The 17,421-nt window shown below is 44.1% G+C and overlaps 1 protein-coding gene across 2 annotated transcripts in view; it reads left to right on the top strand.

The window, feature by feature from the left end:
- The window catches only part of PDLIM2 (PDZ and LIM domain 2), a 222,616-nt gene extending 208,044 nt beyond the window's left edge, over positions 1-14,572 (top strand). For both annotated transcript variants that reach the window (XM_086943624.1, XM_086943625.1), the window contains exon 10: positions 13,913-14,572. In XM_086943624.1, the coding sequence (XP_086799750.1) occupies positions 13,913-14,099 (187 nt within the window). In that variant the 3' untranslated portion in view covers positions 14,100-14,572. The remainder of the gene's footprint in view (positions 1-13,912) is intronic.
- The last annotated feature ends 2,849 nt before the right edge of the window (positions 14,573-17,421 follow it).

The following is a 17,421-nucleotide window of genomic DNA, read 5'->3' as shown; positions in this document are numbered from 1 at the left end:
CATGCATCATGTAAGCGAGCAGCATGATGTGGGAGCGCCCTCCTGCATGTCAGGGAGGTCTGAAGGAAAGCAGGCATTATACATGCATCATGTAAGCGAGCAGCATGATGTGGGAGGTGCCTTCCTGCGCGTCAGGGAGGTCTGAAGGGAAGCAGGCATTATACATGCATCATGTAAGCGAGCAGCATGATGTGGGGGGAGTCCTCTTGCATGTCAGGGAGGTCTGAAGGGAAGCGGTCACAGCCCTCTACTGGAAATCTTGTGCATAGAGTCAGGATGCTACAGTGCTGTATATCAGATTTGCTGACCAATATGGCAATTCTAACAAGAAGGTCAGGGTTAAAATCCAAAACAAACAACCAAAGATCCCTCTTGTGATTCACACTCATAGAATCACACCTGTCCAATCATTTTACATGTGAATCCCACATTCATTACCGTCCACTCAACTATCTAAGTTGACAATGTAATGTCAACATTACAATGATGTATTATTGCACAAATCACGAATAATGTTTTTATAGAACTGTTTTTAATGATACGGCATTGTATTATAGGAAGATATTATTGAATATAATATGTATACATGTGGTGTTTTATGGTATGGAATATAAAAGACATTTTAACAATAAACGGGGTGCAGTGCTTAGATGTTTTTTTTATATACCAGAATTGTTACATTATTATACACATCACTTCGGTTCAAGCATGTGCCATTTGATGGCCTCTTGGCGCTGATGACGTGTCTCGTCAGAGTCCCATCTGATAGATGTGGCTCGGTTTCTCCACAAAAGAAGCCACATTACGGGCCTGCTTCTCGCAACCTTCCCCATGCTTGTGTGGCAACTGTGTGTTAAACTGCATGAATGGTACCTGCGCGCGCATAATTCTCAATTGTTGCAAGCATCACACGGCATAGCGTGTTACCCATCTGCAACGTGCTGCAGCGCCTCGCCGTGGGTAGAAAGTGATCTACAAACGCACCTACAATAAAATACAACACAATCTTTTTTTTTTTTTTTTTTAAACAATCTTTATTGCAGATTTTTGTTAACTATACATTTGGCCCAACCCCCCACCCACCGCCCCCCAGGAGACCATGTGGTAATTATACAATCAAACATAAGTAGATACAAATTACAGCTCAATATTTTGTTGAAGATATATGTAAAGATGTAGAAACAAAAAGGAGAAAAGAAAGGAGTACATAAACAGGAAAGGAGAGAAGAAGACAATTTTATATAATATCAACATATTCCGGTTTCTAATGTCTCCGATTATTCCCCCTAATCATTCTCTTCTATCCAGTCAAGTAAGGGACCCCAAATCTTCATTCCTCTTCTACGAGTATTATACCCTTTGTTTCTATAGATAGCAACTTCAATACTACATGTTGCCAGCAGTCTGGCCCTCCACTGTATATATGACGGTGGTATTGGATCAAGCCAGGCTGACGCAATACACAGACGAAGCACCCCCATCGCGACAAAAATTAGCCCCTGAATCTGTTTTGGCCTTTCATTGTTTGACACCCCCAGCATGATTTCTGATGTTGTGATGTTTACCTCATAATGCGCTATCTCTGTGAGAAAGCTTGATATTTCAGCTATTAGATTAGTTAGCGAGTCACAGGAGGCAAACATGTGAATGGCATCTGCCGCTGGGAGTGAGCAGCGTGGACAAGTTGTGCCTTTCCCAGTTCCCCACTTAGCTATTTTAGATGGAGTATAATACAATGAAAATAGGTCTTATAATATTGTGCTTGAAGCCTTATGGACATAAAGCATGAAAGTGACAATTCATATGAATATGCCAAACTTTGGTTAGATAATCCAAGTTTGGTCTGCCATGCTATTATATGTTTGTTCATGTCATCTGGTAATAATATATTCATAGCCCCATAGATTTCACCAATTTTTGAGGGCGTTTCCCTATATAAGTTACCTATGAAAGAACACGGTTGAAATTTAATCCGGCCACCCCCTTTCTTCAGTAAAAAATCTCTCATTTGAAGAAATTTAAAAAAATCCCTATTAGGAATATTGAATTCTAACTTTAATTCGGCAAATGATTTCAATCCATTAGTCGAGAAAAAACAACCAAGATGGGTAATCCCCAGATCGTTCCATTTCTTTATATAATTGTCGTGGAAGATCTCAGGGAGATCTGAATTCTGATTTACGGGAGTGTAATAGGAATAGCGACCTATTCCTAATAGTTTTTTAACATTCCCCCAGACTTTGCTTACATTATTGATAGTCTTAAATTTGACTTTTTTGAAATACCCGTCATTAACATGTCGCCATAGGCATCCAGCGGCCCCTTCTCCCAAAATAAGTTCTTGTGGTGTTAATATATTGCCGCTGCCTCGGTTACCAGTTATAAGACTCAAGCTTTTAAAAATACAACACAATCTAATGTTTGTGTTGATTTGAGCCGCGTGCTTAGTATTTGTTTCATTCAGTGGGGGATATTCGTAGTGAGGCGAGGGCTTGTAGCTTCCATAACCAGTTGGGGACATGTACAATGGGGCGCCATATTTAGTGTGCACTGATGTATGTGTGGCCATGGTGTGGCCATGGGTAATCTCCCTGTAGGGCGCCGCCTCTGCCGGGCTTCCCAGGCACCCGTGTGCCCTGAAGGAGGCCTGGCCGTGCACAAAAAGATGGGATAGGCGCTTATCCATTCAAGGCGCTGATCAGCATAGGTGCCTCAGCCGAGTGTATGGGCAGAAGGAACCGGCCACTGTCGTGTGTGTGGGACCGTTTTGGGCACAATCACAGTGCAAGGAGAGAATGATCTGTTCACCAGCACGACACAAGGAAGATAAGGGATCATTTTAAGAAGGGTAGGACCGTCTGCGCACTAGTATCATTTATTTAAGGAGACAGTTGCGCGTGAACATAATGGGGGCTTTGAAGCACTATTGCGAATGGGGGTGAGTGTGTCGGTGTCGTGCATTGATTTCATTTAAAATGGAGGGGCTGTATTAACTAAGAACAGGGGCTCACAGACACTGACAGAGTTAAGGAAAGGCTGTGTGCACCAGTCGGTCCTTAATTTGTAAAACAATAAGTGCTGGGGCTCTCGTCAGAAGGCAATTGCAGCTTGCACCACACACTGCCCCTGCCATGCTCCCAATGACACTCCTACAAATTTAACAATTCGGACAATTTCTGGCTCCCAACGCTATAAGAATGGCTTGGGTGGCAGGCAATAGTCATTTGTAATGTATATAGACAAAGCCACTTTGTGGCGGACTGTCACAAGCACCTGTGTTGACATTTAAGTGCCGGTGCGTGCCCCGGAAACCAATGGCTCAAATTAAGCACTGGCACCAGTGTAGGTTTTCACAGCACCTCCTGGGTCTGCTACATGATATAAAATGGAGTTGTCGGTGACGGAAGACATTCCTGAAGGAGACATGGCAGGATTACAGTCTAAACATTTGTAAAAAATGTTCATGCAATAGCAAATAAGATCAAAGGGGACCCTTCTGGTGGGCAAATGACAAAACCTGAACGTCCTACTCACGGGGGAAGGTTGTCAGGCAAATGTAGCTGCTCCCACTCAACAACAAAGCAAAACATATCTAAGAAGGCGACCGAAATGGAACAGAAAAACCCAGTTGTTTACAACCTAAAGCAAAACCACTTGGTCATTGTTTGAGCATGAGCACCACCCAGGTGTTGCTTAACCGGTATTTACTAAATTACAGGTTGAGGCCTGCGATCCAACTGCCGCAGACATCCGTGAACCCAGTGTTGGAAGCATGCCCCCAAGACCTGGAGAGCGCGGCAGCCCGCTTTGATGAATGCCACGGAGAAGATTCTAGAATTCACTAAACTCCTCAATAGTGTGTGAGACCTGTCCATGTGGGTGCTATAATTGACCACTGCAGATGAATATTTTCAAACATTAAAGAACTGGCACTGCTAGGCACTCTCATACATTTTTATATGGATAGGATTGGAATGGGGAGATATTCTTCTCTTCACCCAAACTCAGATGCTCATTTACACAGTCTGACGTAATCCCCTATGCGTATTTGATTCATATTTTAAAACCACCCCAAAATAGGAAATAGTCAGTCAGGTCACTCAACATATAACATACCCACTCAAATTAAGTGTATGTGTATCACAGAGAAAAAAATATGTGGAAAAATTAGAAAGTATCTCCCGTGCGCACCACCAGAGGAGCTACTGGCAGGTACTCACCAGCTTGTCCACGTTCTTGTCATCATCGATAACTTTCTCATATAGGAAAAAGGTGTGTGTCCAGTGAAAAGAAGGTGTAAAAACAAAACAAAGTATAGACCCCGTGAGAAACAAGACAAAAGAAGTCTCTAATAAAATTGAGGTAAACTCACACACATACTTGTAACTTTTTAATCCGAAATGTGAGTTTGCCCAGTATAAAAAACACTGCATGTTGTGAACCACTTCAAGGACGGCCAGCATGTTTCATTGCCTGTTGTATATTAGCAGCAAATTCGTCAGGGCAACCGAGGTCTGCAATCACCTCCATGGACATCTAGCAATAAATCAAGAGTGACAAGTGAGAGCCATGGGCCCACTTACCAGCTCTCACTTAGTCGTAAGGGTATATATCATTTATACTTTTGATCCCTTTTAAACAGCACATTCGTTGCTTATAGGTTCATCGCTTTCCAAAAGCCTTCATGCGGTAACTCGATCGGGCGTCAGATGCATAACCAACTTTTGATAACTGACTCTCTTTAAGGAGGGTGAGTACTTAAGACTTTCTGTTGGAGATGATAGTAGTGAGAAACTTAGTGTAACACGGTAAATACAACTCTGGTACATCAATGTGCTGTCAGTGCTTTAACATTGAAGTGGGCTTTTCTTTACAGGTAGCTAAACAAAAACATTTAAAATTATTACCTGTAACGAAAACTAGAAGGCGACAACACCTTCTGAGGTTGAGATACTAGGCCGAACGATTTAGAGCTCCTACACATTAGGAGCTAGATTTGACTATTGATATCCCATGGGTGTGCTGTCACTAGGAGCTAGATTTGGCTAATGGTATCCCATGGGTGTGCAGACACGTCTACTCCGGGATCTTTGGAACTTGCGGAGTGCCTTGTTTGTTTTAGTACCATTTCCGTACATATCATTCATGGCTCGTGTAAGGGTTATAGATCTAGAGACTCGGGCCAACCTCTTGTAGTGGTCCAGTCCACTAGATGCCAGTTTAAGACTCAGCATGTTTCTATCTTAGTCATTCGACAAACGTAGAAGCTGGGCCAGTACCTACTGCGGATTCCCTCGTTATACCTAATGATTATGGGACTTCTGTCTTAGAGGACACTGGTTGAAGTTGAGATTTTCCAGTTGTAAACACACTTGAGTGCCCTGCTGCACGCTTGCTGTAGTTGCTGTCTTCACCAATTATAACTGGGTTCTAGACTTAGGGTCACATTTGCAACTTAAAAAGCCAATATCTTTAGAGTCATACAAACTTGAAAGGGTTTCAGATGGTTCCATTGGTATCCATACTGATGCCACTGATAATATGACCTCCTCTAATCCAACATAGCCACACCCCATGGAGACGGTTGTCATGGAGTCTGTCTCCAGATGCTTCGGCAACTTTGAACTTGGCAATACAGGCACATTATAGGTTTAGGACATGAAAGGGATGGTGTAAGCTCAGCAGTTTGTTAAAACAAGCAACATGATCAGGATCATGCTGTACTGCAATCAGTGCTTAATGTGTGAGAAAAAAATAAGGTCCAGGGTCCTCGTCAAGAGGCCACAGCAGCATGCCCCACCAATTGACGCTGCCAATGACAGTACCAACACAACTACTATCAGACCCCTACAGATGCGACAATTCAGACTATTTATTCCGGGCCCCCAAAGCTATAAGAAAGGCTTGGGTGGCAGATACTGGGCATTTTTAATATATATTCAATCAATAAATAACTGTTGTGCTTATCTCCAAAGGTAGATAAACTGTGTGACCACGTGGCACACTGTCATAAATGCCAGTGTTGACCAACAGGGGCTGTGTCAAGCACTAGAAATCACCGGCTCAAATTAAGCACTGACTTGAATCTTGCTTTTATATGTCTTGTGAAGACATTTCTGGGAAAACTCCCCTTCTCCTTGGGTCATAGGCGTAAGGGTTTCAGGTAGGATTTACAGGTTTGGATTCAGGCTTGAGGGATGGACTGTTCCCATGAGGCACAGGGTCAGACTGATTTGCATATGGCCATGTCTGAACTGGGGTGGCAGAGTGGGCTAAAGAATGGTGATAGATTAAAACCAGATCTGTTGACTGGGTGTGAGTGTTTGATTGGTTCAGATGCTCCGTCCATCACCACCCCCTTTTGTACCGCTTTGAGGGATACTTGCAACGCAGCAGTGGTTCCACTTCTTTTGAGATGTCTTATCCTGTGCTGCTGTGCAGGCCTCACCAGAGTTGATATTGTTTACCAAATACATTTCAAGAGTGCCAGTAATCACCCGCCTTGTGACCAGGATGGGTAACCAGAGCCAACTGCAATGTTCGCTGGATTTTTCCACACCTACCAAACAGTTCCATTAATAGTACAATGTTTCCATGGTTTTACCCGGGCCCAACGCTCAAGCGAACAGCAACTATCCCCGACTGTCCAGCCCCACAACAGGTCTACCAGTCCTTTAATAGGAGAGGTATACTTAAAGGACGGCAGCTCCAATATCCCTCATCATCTGTTTGATCTGCCACCTCAAAATTGCTTTGATACATCATCTCTCCACCACCAGCTCCTGACTGCTGAATGCTTCATCTTATCAACAATGCCTGCGCCCTTCCCTTTCTGTCCATCACCCAGATAGCCCGCCTTCTGCAAGGAAGTGATCTTGGATGCAAACATTGATCTTGGAGGCAAAAATACCTGCCCTGATGTAAAAGGTGCTGTCAAAGTCTGACTGTCGAGGAGTGTGGCATGGGATTTTACTACCTTTACTATTTGATACTCAAAAAGATGGGGAGGGGGGGGGGGGGGGGGGTGATCCTGAGGCTCCTAAATAATAATTTGAGGAAGCTCAATATGCTTTCTTTGAACTAGGTCCATGTGTTCAGCAATGCCTTACATTGAAAAATGTCTCTTGATCTTCAGAACATCTATTTACATCTTCCATTCTTCTCTGCTCACAGGCATTGGCTTTGCTTTACAGTGGGGTCTGAGTACCACTAATGTACAATGCTACCTTTTGGTCTCACAACCACCCCCTCAAATCTTCACCCCAGTGCTAACTGTGGTAGCAGGTTCTCCCAGGACTCCATTTATTTCTGTACATGGCTGGGTGGCTGGGGAAGGCGGGGCCCCTGGCTGCTCAAGGACCATCTGCAGTCCACTGTTACCTGTGCTTCTCCATCAACCTCCAGAAATCTCACCTCTTCCTCTCAGAGGCTGAGCTTCTTTGATTTTGATGCTGCCACACCCTGCAGAGATGATCTTCTCCTCCTCAGAGGATTACAGATAATCAGGGTATACGTCTGATGTTTTTGAGCCAGACTGAACTTGGTGCTGCAGCGCCTCTGCCTATTGTAATTGAATTTATATAGCGCTTTCTACTTCTGATGAGATGTTGATGAAGCTCTTAAACTCGATTAGCACACCACTCTAAAACCCAAGGTTAGTAGTTGATATAGTGCTCATTGTTGACTGGTCGGCGGTCCAACCAATCTGCCATTGCAGCGTTGTGATTGGCTTAGGGGAGGGAGACTGCCTGCTTCCTGTAGAAGCAGAGAGGACGCGGAACCATGCCAGCGAAGGTAAGTTAACTTTTTTATTTTAAATTAACCACTCCCTGCGACCACGCCCCCCCTCCCCCCTCCTGTGAGTCATGCCGGTTGCGACTGGTTAGCAAGCAATAGGGGAATGTAAGCTGTAAATAAAAAATAAAACCTTTTTTAAAAGCATCATACATAGACCTCCATATCAGGGGCAGAGATGTGTCCGTTGTTGTCTTATATATCTGGATGCAATAACAGAAATCTCAGAGAGGCACCAAAATACCAGTTCAGTAGGAATTACAGAAATTGTTAAAGTCAAGCCCTTAATTACATAGAACATGCCCCTTTTGGAAGCCCCAACTTTTTACATTCCACTTAAAGCCCTGACCCTGGCAGTTAACATTTCCTTGTCTGCAGCTGCAGAGTGGCCCCAATGTCCTGTTCACCACTCTGAGCCAGGAGTAGCTGTTTATCCAAAAGCACGTTTCACTCTATAAAGCCTTGTTTCAAGTACGATATGGAGTTACCAAGCAGCCAAGCTTTCAGTCAGAACTGGCATCCCTTTCTGTAGCCACTTGCAAGGTACTTATAAATTACACTTTAAAATGAGGTGCTGGGATTTTCAGCCCCATATTTGTAAAGTGGTCTGGGCTGAAAAGAAGGTTGCACTTATAAGTGCTGTGGAAGACACAGAGCTGGCAATTCACCTGCAATTTGCACTCATCGGGTCAATAGAACCATGCAAAGACTACAGTAACCACAATGCATTATGGAGAGAATGTGGCCTAACAGCTAAGGCGGTCGACCTTGGAGCTGGGGGACCGGGTTTAAGTCTCAGCAGGGACGCTCAACATTCTGTGATTCTGGGCAAATCAAATGAATGTGTCCTTATGTAACGTAACTGGTGCTCATGTAAAGCGCTCTGATACCTCCAGGTCTAGTTTGCGCTATATGAAACTCACCAAAAGAAAATGCATTAGGATCGCAAACAGCCCAGGACTGGACGGTGTGTGTGTTTGATGACATGGAGTGTTGGTCATTCTACATTGGGCAACTTGTCAGCAAAGGACTCCCTGGGGCAATACTTGGTCACACTTCCAGCCAGCTCCCTATTAATGCAGCAGCATTCTGGGACATACAGAGTTCCACGAATGGAGCAACTATGAGGCTGGAATCCCAGCAGCTGAAGTGCTGTGGGGTTGAAAATCCAACACTGGCTGCAGATGTCCCACAGGTCGTCTAAGGGTGCCGGCCCTGAGCTGAGCCCTGGACAGCACAGTGTGTCCAGTGGTGATCGCAGTGCCCTGAAGCCTGAAGGGCTCACATTCACCAACCAGCAGTCCCCCGGCACAGCCCGTGCAGAACTACAGCAGTAAAGGATGTCTCGGGGGCCATATAGCCATGTTGGTGACGGTGCTGACAGATGCCTGGGCCTTGCGCTGAGCCTCAGTTTTCCGGAAAACCATTTGATATTGGGCTCTACGCACATGCTCTGGTTCTCTATGGAGGATCCTGCAAAAGGTGCTAGAAGATTGAGGACAATTGATTCTTCTCGTCTGGTTGGGGGTGGATGAGTGGCTTGACCGGTCTGTTGGGGCTCTTCATTCTGCCTCCCCTTTCCCTCCCATACAGGACTGATCTGCGATTACAGCAGGATGCTGGAGCTCATACTCCTTTTGTTCCTGCTTCTGGTACACATCTGGAAGCTGCACAGACATGTCTGCTTCATATCACACTCTAAACTCAATCTCCTTTGGTTTGACACTGCTTTGGGTGCAGCACCTGGTTGAAGCCACAGGGTTTCAAGCTCTTGGGCTACCCTAAAACTCCACAGTTCGCCTCATTGAGTTGTTGGCAGTGCGAAAGGGTAAGCATATCAATACGGGGGGCTGTGTGTTTAGCATTGGGAGGAGATAGTTACATCGGTCATCTGTGGGTTTTTGCTTAGTATTGAGGGCACAAGGTCTTGGAGGCTCTAAGAGGCGCATTGTAGGTCGGACCATGTTGGTTGGATCTATGACTGTGAAAGACAGAAGGTCTGTTGACCTTTAGCAACTGCGTCAATGACATAGAGGGGAAATAGGTACGTTGTTTCTGTTGGTGCTTTAATGGACAGGCGTGAGGCCTGTTTATAGAAATGGTTTGTGTGATTGAATTTAAGAAGTGCGTTAAGTCTTTAGGCTGTATTCATGAGAATGTGAGGTCTGCCAGTCTTGATGAGCTGTATTCATAGGTCTAAAAAACCTTGTCTGCTGATCCTATTGGACGGTGCCATTTGTGGTGCCAGGATGGAGGTCTGTTGAGCTTCAGGGGCTCTGTCAATGACACATGGAAAGATGGGAAGTGTGTTGATGATCCTGTGGCATTTGCACTGAGATGTGCCAGTCATTGGGCAGCACTTGTGCGTTCTTGAGAACTGTCGATCCTTAGATGCTATATCTACAGCTTTACGACACCGAGCTGCTGTTCCTCAAGAAGTGCTTTACTGTTCGGCAATGAGTCAAGGTCTGTCGCTTCTCAGGAGCTGTATTCATAGGTGTGAAAGACCTCTTCTGTTTACCCTAATGGACTCTTCTGGGTAATTTAGAATCCAGTGGATGAGCAAAATCTGCCAATCTGTCCGTGACTTGTAGCTTTGCCGGCAAGATTAGCATCTAGCAGTCATTTAAAGAGTTTTTAGCTATGAATGCTAGGATTGTTTCAAGGTCAATGATGATATGGGGCCAAAATAAAATATTGTCAATCTTAAGAGCCAAACTTGTTACCTTTGAGAATTGATTTGCAGATGTGTCATCAACAATGAGAGGTGGGGTCTGTAGATTCTCAGAGGGTGTATTTTTCCTGCTTTTTATCATGAGGAATGTGTTGATTGCTATGGAAGAGTCAAGGTGTCCTGATAGTCAGGGTGTGCCTATAGCTCTTAGAGTTTTCAAAGTCACTAACCATCAGTGGCTGTGCGCTGTGGCGCCAGAGAGCGTCAGACAGTTCGATCTCATTGCAGTATCAAATCCTAGCTCAAGGGAATTGAGGCCTCATCATATTGTGCATTGTGCAGGGCTTTGTGCCATTGTATTAAGTTTCAGCTTGTGTCAAACATTGTGTGACTATAAAGTTCCTACCTCCAGTCAAGTTCTCTTATTTTATGATCTGTGTCCAGATCTTCTATGTATCTATGGCTGTAGAGATAATTTGACTAGCAAACCACTAAACAATCTTTGTTGATCCTCCACATCTGAGGCAATTGTTCTTTAAGTTTACAAGTTATCCAACTACTCAACTCCGAGCTATCTCATGGTTAGGTCTGTCCAAAAAATAAACCACCTCTTAATATAGGGCTCTTAGTAATTCCCTTGAGTCAACCCCTCTGAGCCTCTCTTGACTTAAGACAGTAGCATCAAGCAAGTCCTTCTTTGAGATCAGAACCCAGCCACTGTTTAGGGCTCGCCTGCTGTGCGCATGCGCATAGCTGGCAAGCTCTATAGGGGCTTAAATAAGCTTTACCTAGACTGGCGATTGACTGGCGATTTGATGCTGTGCCCGTGCGCTTTTAGGTCAATGCGCAAGCGCATTGACCTAAAATGCGCGTGCACATCATCAAATCGCCAGTCAATCGCCAGCAGCACTCCTCCCCTGCTGCTTCACACCCTCATGCCGCTCTCCCCGCCCCGCCCCCTCCCCTGCCCGCCGTGTCGCATTTCTCATCCCCCCTCCCCACAGCAATGCCCTCAGCCGGCCGTACTTTCACTTTGACGGCCGTGTTTCTCCTTGTCTCTCGTGTCACCAGGCTGTGTGTGCTGCCTCCGCGGGCACCATGATGTAACCCCACTCTCACAAATTACATTATCAAGGGCGTTTGTTACGGTGCAGAAAGTGTGCATATAACAAGTACAACACTCTCACAAATTACATTATCAAGGGCGTTTGTTACGGTGCAGAAAGTGTGCATATAACAAGTACAACAAAACGGCTGCCGTTAACTTGAAATCAAGTGCATGAGATGTGTCCACCTGAATTAAAATTCGGAGTAGTTGGCAAATTGCACTTCCACAAGGGTGGCGTTCCTGCCTGTACGCAGCACATGGACCACAATTATTCACAAACACTGTAATACTGGTCAGTTAGATCTGTTCCAATTGTTAGTACCAATTCCCCGAAGTTAAACTTGAATGTACATTTTTTGTTAAATCACTTGAAGTATTACCACCACCATGTGGTAAGGGCATTACCCCAGCCAGTTTGGGAGCCCTGATGAATCTGTGCTAGCTACCTGCCATCAGTTGTGGAAGCTTTTTTTATATGTGCAATTTGACAGACAGATTTTTGATTATTTAATGATTTTTCTAATGAATATAGAAGCAACTGATTAATTAATGTTGCACAATTTTATTAAGAGCTTTAGAAGAGTGTTTACTAACGAAGTTTAGGTATGTCACTTTTGTGTAGAGACCATTTTATTCAAATGGATGCTATTTTTGTTCTGTTCAAATTACTCTTGCTCATTACCCCCTCCCAAGCAATGTCCTGGGAGTTTTCTCTCCCCACAGTTTTCACGGGCACATGACACTGTAAAGGAATTGGTTATTTTCTTAAAGAGCATGTATTGTTAACCAAACTTTTCAGTGTTCCTTATGTAACTTTCTAAAGGGAGTTCCGCTGGAAGTTCAGATGCAGGGTTACTAGCTCACTAGTTAGTCTTTGTTAGAAAATGCTTCCTATTATTTATATTCTTATCTATTCTGAATCTGTAAAGGGCTGTTGTTAAAGTTTTGTTTTTTAATTGTATTTTAACTTATTTATTGAGTTTATATTTGTCTGTCATGTGCTTTTATGGTTGCAAAATACAGAATAAAGTATTTTGAAATGAAAAGGTTGAAAAAATAAATAGGCAGTCCAGAGAAATGTAGTAGATGTAATGAAGGCTTAGATACAGAGTTAAACAGACAGAGACCTTAGCTAGTGGATGTTGAGGGAGCCACCACCACATCCACCACCTCATCCACCACCTCATCCACCAACGCATCCACCACAACCACCATATCCACAACCACCACATCCACCACCACCACATCCACCACACCACCACATCCACCATCACCACCACCACATCCACCATCACCACCACATCCACCATCACATCCACCACCACATCCACCACCATCACATCCATCACCTTCACATCCACCATGACATCCACCACCACATCCACCACCACATGCACCACTTCCACCGCATCCACCACCACCACATCCACCACCACCACATCCACCACCACCACCACATCCACCACCACCACATCCAGCACCACCACATCCATCACCGCATCCACCACCACCTCATCCACCACCTCATCCACCACCTCATCCACCACCGCATCCACCACCACCACATCCACCACCGCATCCACCACACCCATCACCATCACTTCCACCACCACATCCACCACCACTTTCACCACATCCACAACCACCACATCCACCACCACCACATCCACCACATCAACACCACATCGACCACCTCCACCACCACCACCACATCCACCACCACCTCCACCACCCCCACCACCACCACCACCACCACCACCACCACCACCACCACCACCACCTCCACCACTACCACCACATCCACCACCACCCCCACATCCACCCCCACATCCACCACCACCACCACCACATCCACCACCACATCCACCACCACCATATCCCCCAGATCCACCACATCTACATGTGTGTGGCTCTGTGTGTGTAGGTGCAAATGCAATGTTCTTGGATTGTCGTCACAATAAAATACACTGAACATAATCTTCACAAAAGTTATTTACAAACGTTTAAGCTATTGCCATTATAAATTACAATAACTTTTATTTAAGTATTAATTATTTACAAAATAAAAAGCCATTGTTATTTGTAATATCAATACATCTAAGTCACGTAAATACAACACACATTGCATTACAAATGCTATAGGTGTCACATTTGCAAAAGTTAAAACTATTGACATTGTAACTGACAAAGCTATTAATTTTGCTACTTTCAAAACCAAAACATAAATAAAAAAAGTGTCATTTACAATACCAATAGCTCAAACTTTCCTAATGCGAGACCTATTGCATTTCCAATGCTTGTTCCTGTAATCAACCCTTCTGTTTTGTCCCCCACAGGAACCAGGCGGTTCGGATCCAAGATGACGTCTATCGGCACCCAGCCTGCTATGTCTGTACTGACTGCGGCTTGAACCTGAAGATGCGTGGACACTTCTGGGCAGGAAACCTGATGTACTGCGAGAAGCATGCAAGAGAACGCAACCAGGCGGCAGCTGCCAAATCCTCTCCTGCCCTGCATTCATGAAAAGCAGAAGAGCCATATCGCTGTACCACTATCTATGCCCATCTTAAAATCATTGCCAGCAAGGGCCCCGGACTGCTGTCGCCTCTTCTTTTAAGGATAAACTATTGTGGGACTTTGCCTGCATACTGCAGATACATTGCCCTACGTCCCTCATATCAATCTCTTCATTGGTTTTCGTGGATATTCAGCTGCCTCAATCTGACAAGTGCCAGAACCTTCCAGGAGATGTCTCCATTCTTGGCCTACCAAGTGAAGTGTTGGAGAATATTGGGCACACCAATGAATATTCATCTGCCACCTGCATCCTTACCCTGGTGAACTGGTCCCTTGCACTTCTATACCTGTTATTCTGGGCCACATTTTATGGTATCCATATCCTGGCACCGCTCTTCCTGAAACTGTGCCCTGCCAGCATCAGCCACTAGTAAACTGGAAATTCTTCAACAATGAATATATATTGTGTATGTATATTACTGAGACGTGTCTGCTGTTCACTTACTTTAACTGTGTGGGTTGAAACATATTACTGTTTGAATGCTTAGACGCATGTTTGGAATGTGCCTTCAGACTAATGTTCTAAAAATGTCCCATTGAATCATGTAGATGTTCACCCATCTTCCAGCCTTAATCCATTTAGGCAGATTTTACCACTTTACTGATAACAAATATGCAGAGGGCAAAGTAATATTCAAATGTTGAATCCTGTGGCACATGCCTAGCCTCATCAAATGCACCAAGGTCCCTGGTGTGTTCCCGGGGTTCCGTTCTTTTGTCTTCTCTGGGTGATTGGTACTGTGTTTTTTGTGAACATTTTGTCTACAGTTTTTATTTATTTATTTAAATAGTGATGGTGTCCATACACCAGGGAACATCAGATCACTACACACCTAAAAATGCAGGCTTGGTTGGCATATTCAAAGTGACATCAAGTTAGTATAAAAGTCAAACAAGCTTACAAGCCAACTACATATGCAACAAACTATTTTTTATAGCTATTTATAATGTGCAACTGTAACCTAGAAGGGCATCCTGGTGTTGATAATAGCCATACAGAACAAGCATTTGCAATGCAATAGGTCTCGCATTTACGAGAGTTTGAACAATTGGCATTGTAAATGACAGTGCATTTTATTAATGTGTTATTTTTAAAACAGATAAGTAAAAATCATTGTAATATACAATGCCAATAGCTCAAACTCTCGTAAATGCGAGACCTACTGCATTACAAATGCATTCATGCTATACATTTTTTTTAAAGCGTTAGGAAAGAGCATGTCCTCCCTGCAACAGCAGGCAAAACAAAGCTAATTGAGGAAATAGTGCTTGGAGGCTGTAATAAAAGTATCGAGTAACAACACACGTAACAGGGGGTATTGCCATGGGAGGTTACAAAATGAGACAAGGCAGTACTAGGGTGGGGGAGACTACTAAGCCTATTGACCTATAAACAGCCACAGTTTACACTGGACAATGACACAAGCCAATGAAAAATATGAGCGTAGAGTGAGCGTAGCTTCAAGTCCCTACCTGATTATAGCATGCCTCGCAGAGCAGAGCAAGTGCTGCCCAGCCTCTACCTAAAAAGAGCTGATTCAGTTTGCATCATTAAGGGGTATAAACCCAGGAATTCAGTGATTTGCGAAAAACTTAGTAGATTGCAGATGAACTGAAGAAAGGGAAGCAAATTATTTCACAGGCAAGAGGCATGGACTGTAAAGGGCCTGCCCTGATGTAGATGCACTTGTGCTATGGAATGACCAAAAGACTTGTGTTTGCGAGGCACATCGGTCCGGTAGAGTGGTAATGAAGACATTTGTCTTAGAGGTTATGTAGTACCAACCCCTGGCCTTGTGTACCAGACCGAGATTTAAAAACAACTTTTCTGAGTCGAGGGAACCAGTGTAATATGTTCAAGGTGGCAATAACCAGTGCCTTATGATGAAGGGGTGAAGGCAAGTGGGCGGTCACAGTCTGTATTCTGCTGAGGCATTTGAGCAGGTAGTCCAGGGCTTGCAGAAACAATGTGTTTCTGTACTCTAGTCTACTCATGATTGTCGCTTGGGCAACTAGTGGCCGTAAATGTTGTGTTAGTAAGGCTAATATCTTGCGTAGGGTTCTCAGCATTTCAAAACAAGAGGATGATATTTATTAACCTATGAAGTCATAAACCTTTGAATCAAATCAGTACGCCAAATTTCTTACAGCAGAATCTGAAACACAGGGCGTCTGCTGAGACGAAGGCCAAAACTCAGCTGGCAGTGGTCTGGGTATCTTGACAATGGAGCAGCACATCACTTGTTTTGTCTTTATTGAATTTCAGGGAATTTAGTGTGAGCTAGGTAGTTGTGTTGTGCATATAAGAGTGGAATGACTCAAAGGATGCAGGAGCGGATCTGTCCATGGAGATAGCTGGTTATCATCTGCTTAGTTCTTAAACAAAAGAAGAGTCCAGAGCACTCCAAAAAGTCAGTCATCAAATTTCCGAAGTATTAGAGATTCAAGTTTTTCTTTATTCCATTTTCATCCTGTGGTTCATCAGACATAGATGCAAGGACAAGCAGTCGGGAACAAAACGGCCAACACGTGTTTCGTCATATGGTGTATATGCCTTCGAATTCCTCAGGGCTGCCAATCTGTACTGTGTGGAGTAAAGTCAAGAGAGGCCAGTAATGCCAATCGTAACTACAATCACCAGTCGTTTCCTGCAATTTCCACCAGAATCTCTAATACTTCGGAAATTTGATGATTTACTTTTTTAGTGCTCCGGCCTCTTCTTTTGTTCATCATTACATTTACCCCTATTTGGGGGTTATGTTTTGAGGATGCTTGGTAGCCAACCTTTGTTCTAGAGCACCACCAGATATTATTGGTAGCATATTACTAGTCCCCAAAATTCAGATGAGTGCCCTTCATAACCTGGCTACCTTCTCTCTTCTTTTTTAGTTCATAAACAAAACCCCTTGGTTGTGAATCATCTGGGCCAATGGTCTGAGGTAGATGCTGCATAAAATAAGGCTCAAAGATGGGCCCACGGGTACCTAACATCTGATCAAAATGGTGGTAAATGTATTGCTTGCCATCAGCTTTAAATATAGAAACTCCACAATCTCACTGAGGAGGCACTGAAACCAATTTCTGCCGTCCTATATATCAAGATCACATGACTGACCGTATCAAAGGCAGTCAAAACATCTAATAGACAAAGGCTACAACGTTGCCCTAGTCAACTACCATTCAAAGATCGATATCAAAGCAGATTCTGCGCCATAATATTGCTGAAACCCTGATTGATCAGGATCAAGCAGCAGACTATTCTCCGAGT

This window comes from Lissotriton vulgaris, chromosome 11, assembly GCF_964263255.1.
Source record: "Lissotriton vulgaris chromosome 11, aLisVul1.2, whole genome shotgun sequence".
Taxonomy (NCBI): domain Eukaryota; kingdom Metazoa; phylum Chordata; class Amphibia; order Caudata; family Salamandridae; genus Lissotriton; species Lissotriton vulgaris.
This window is presented reverse-complemented; position numbering and strand designations above follow the sequence as displayed.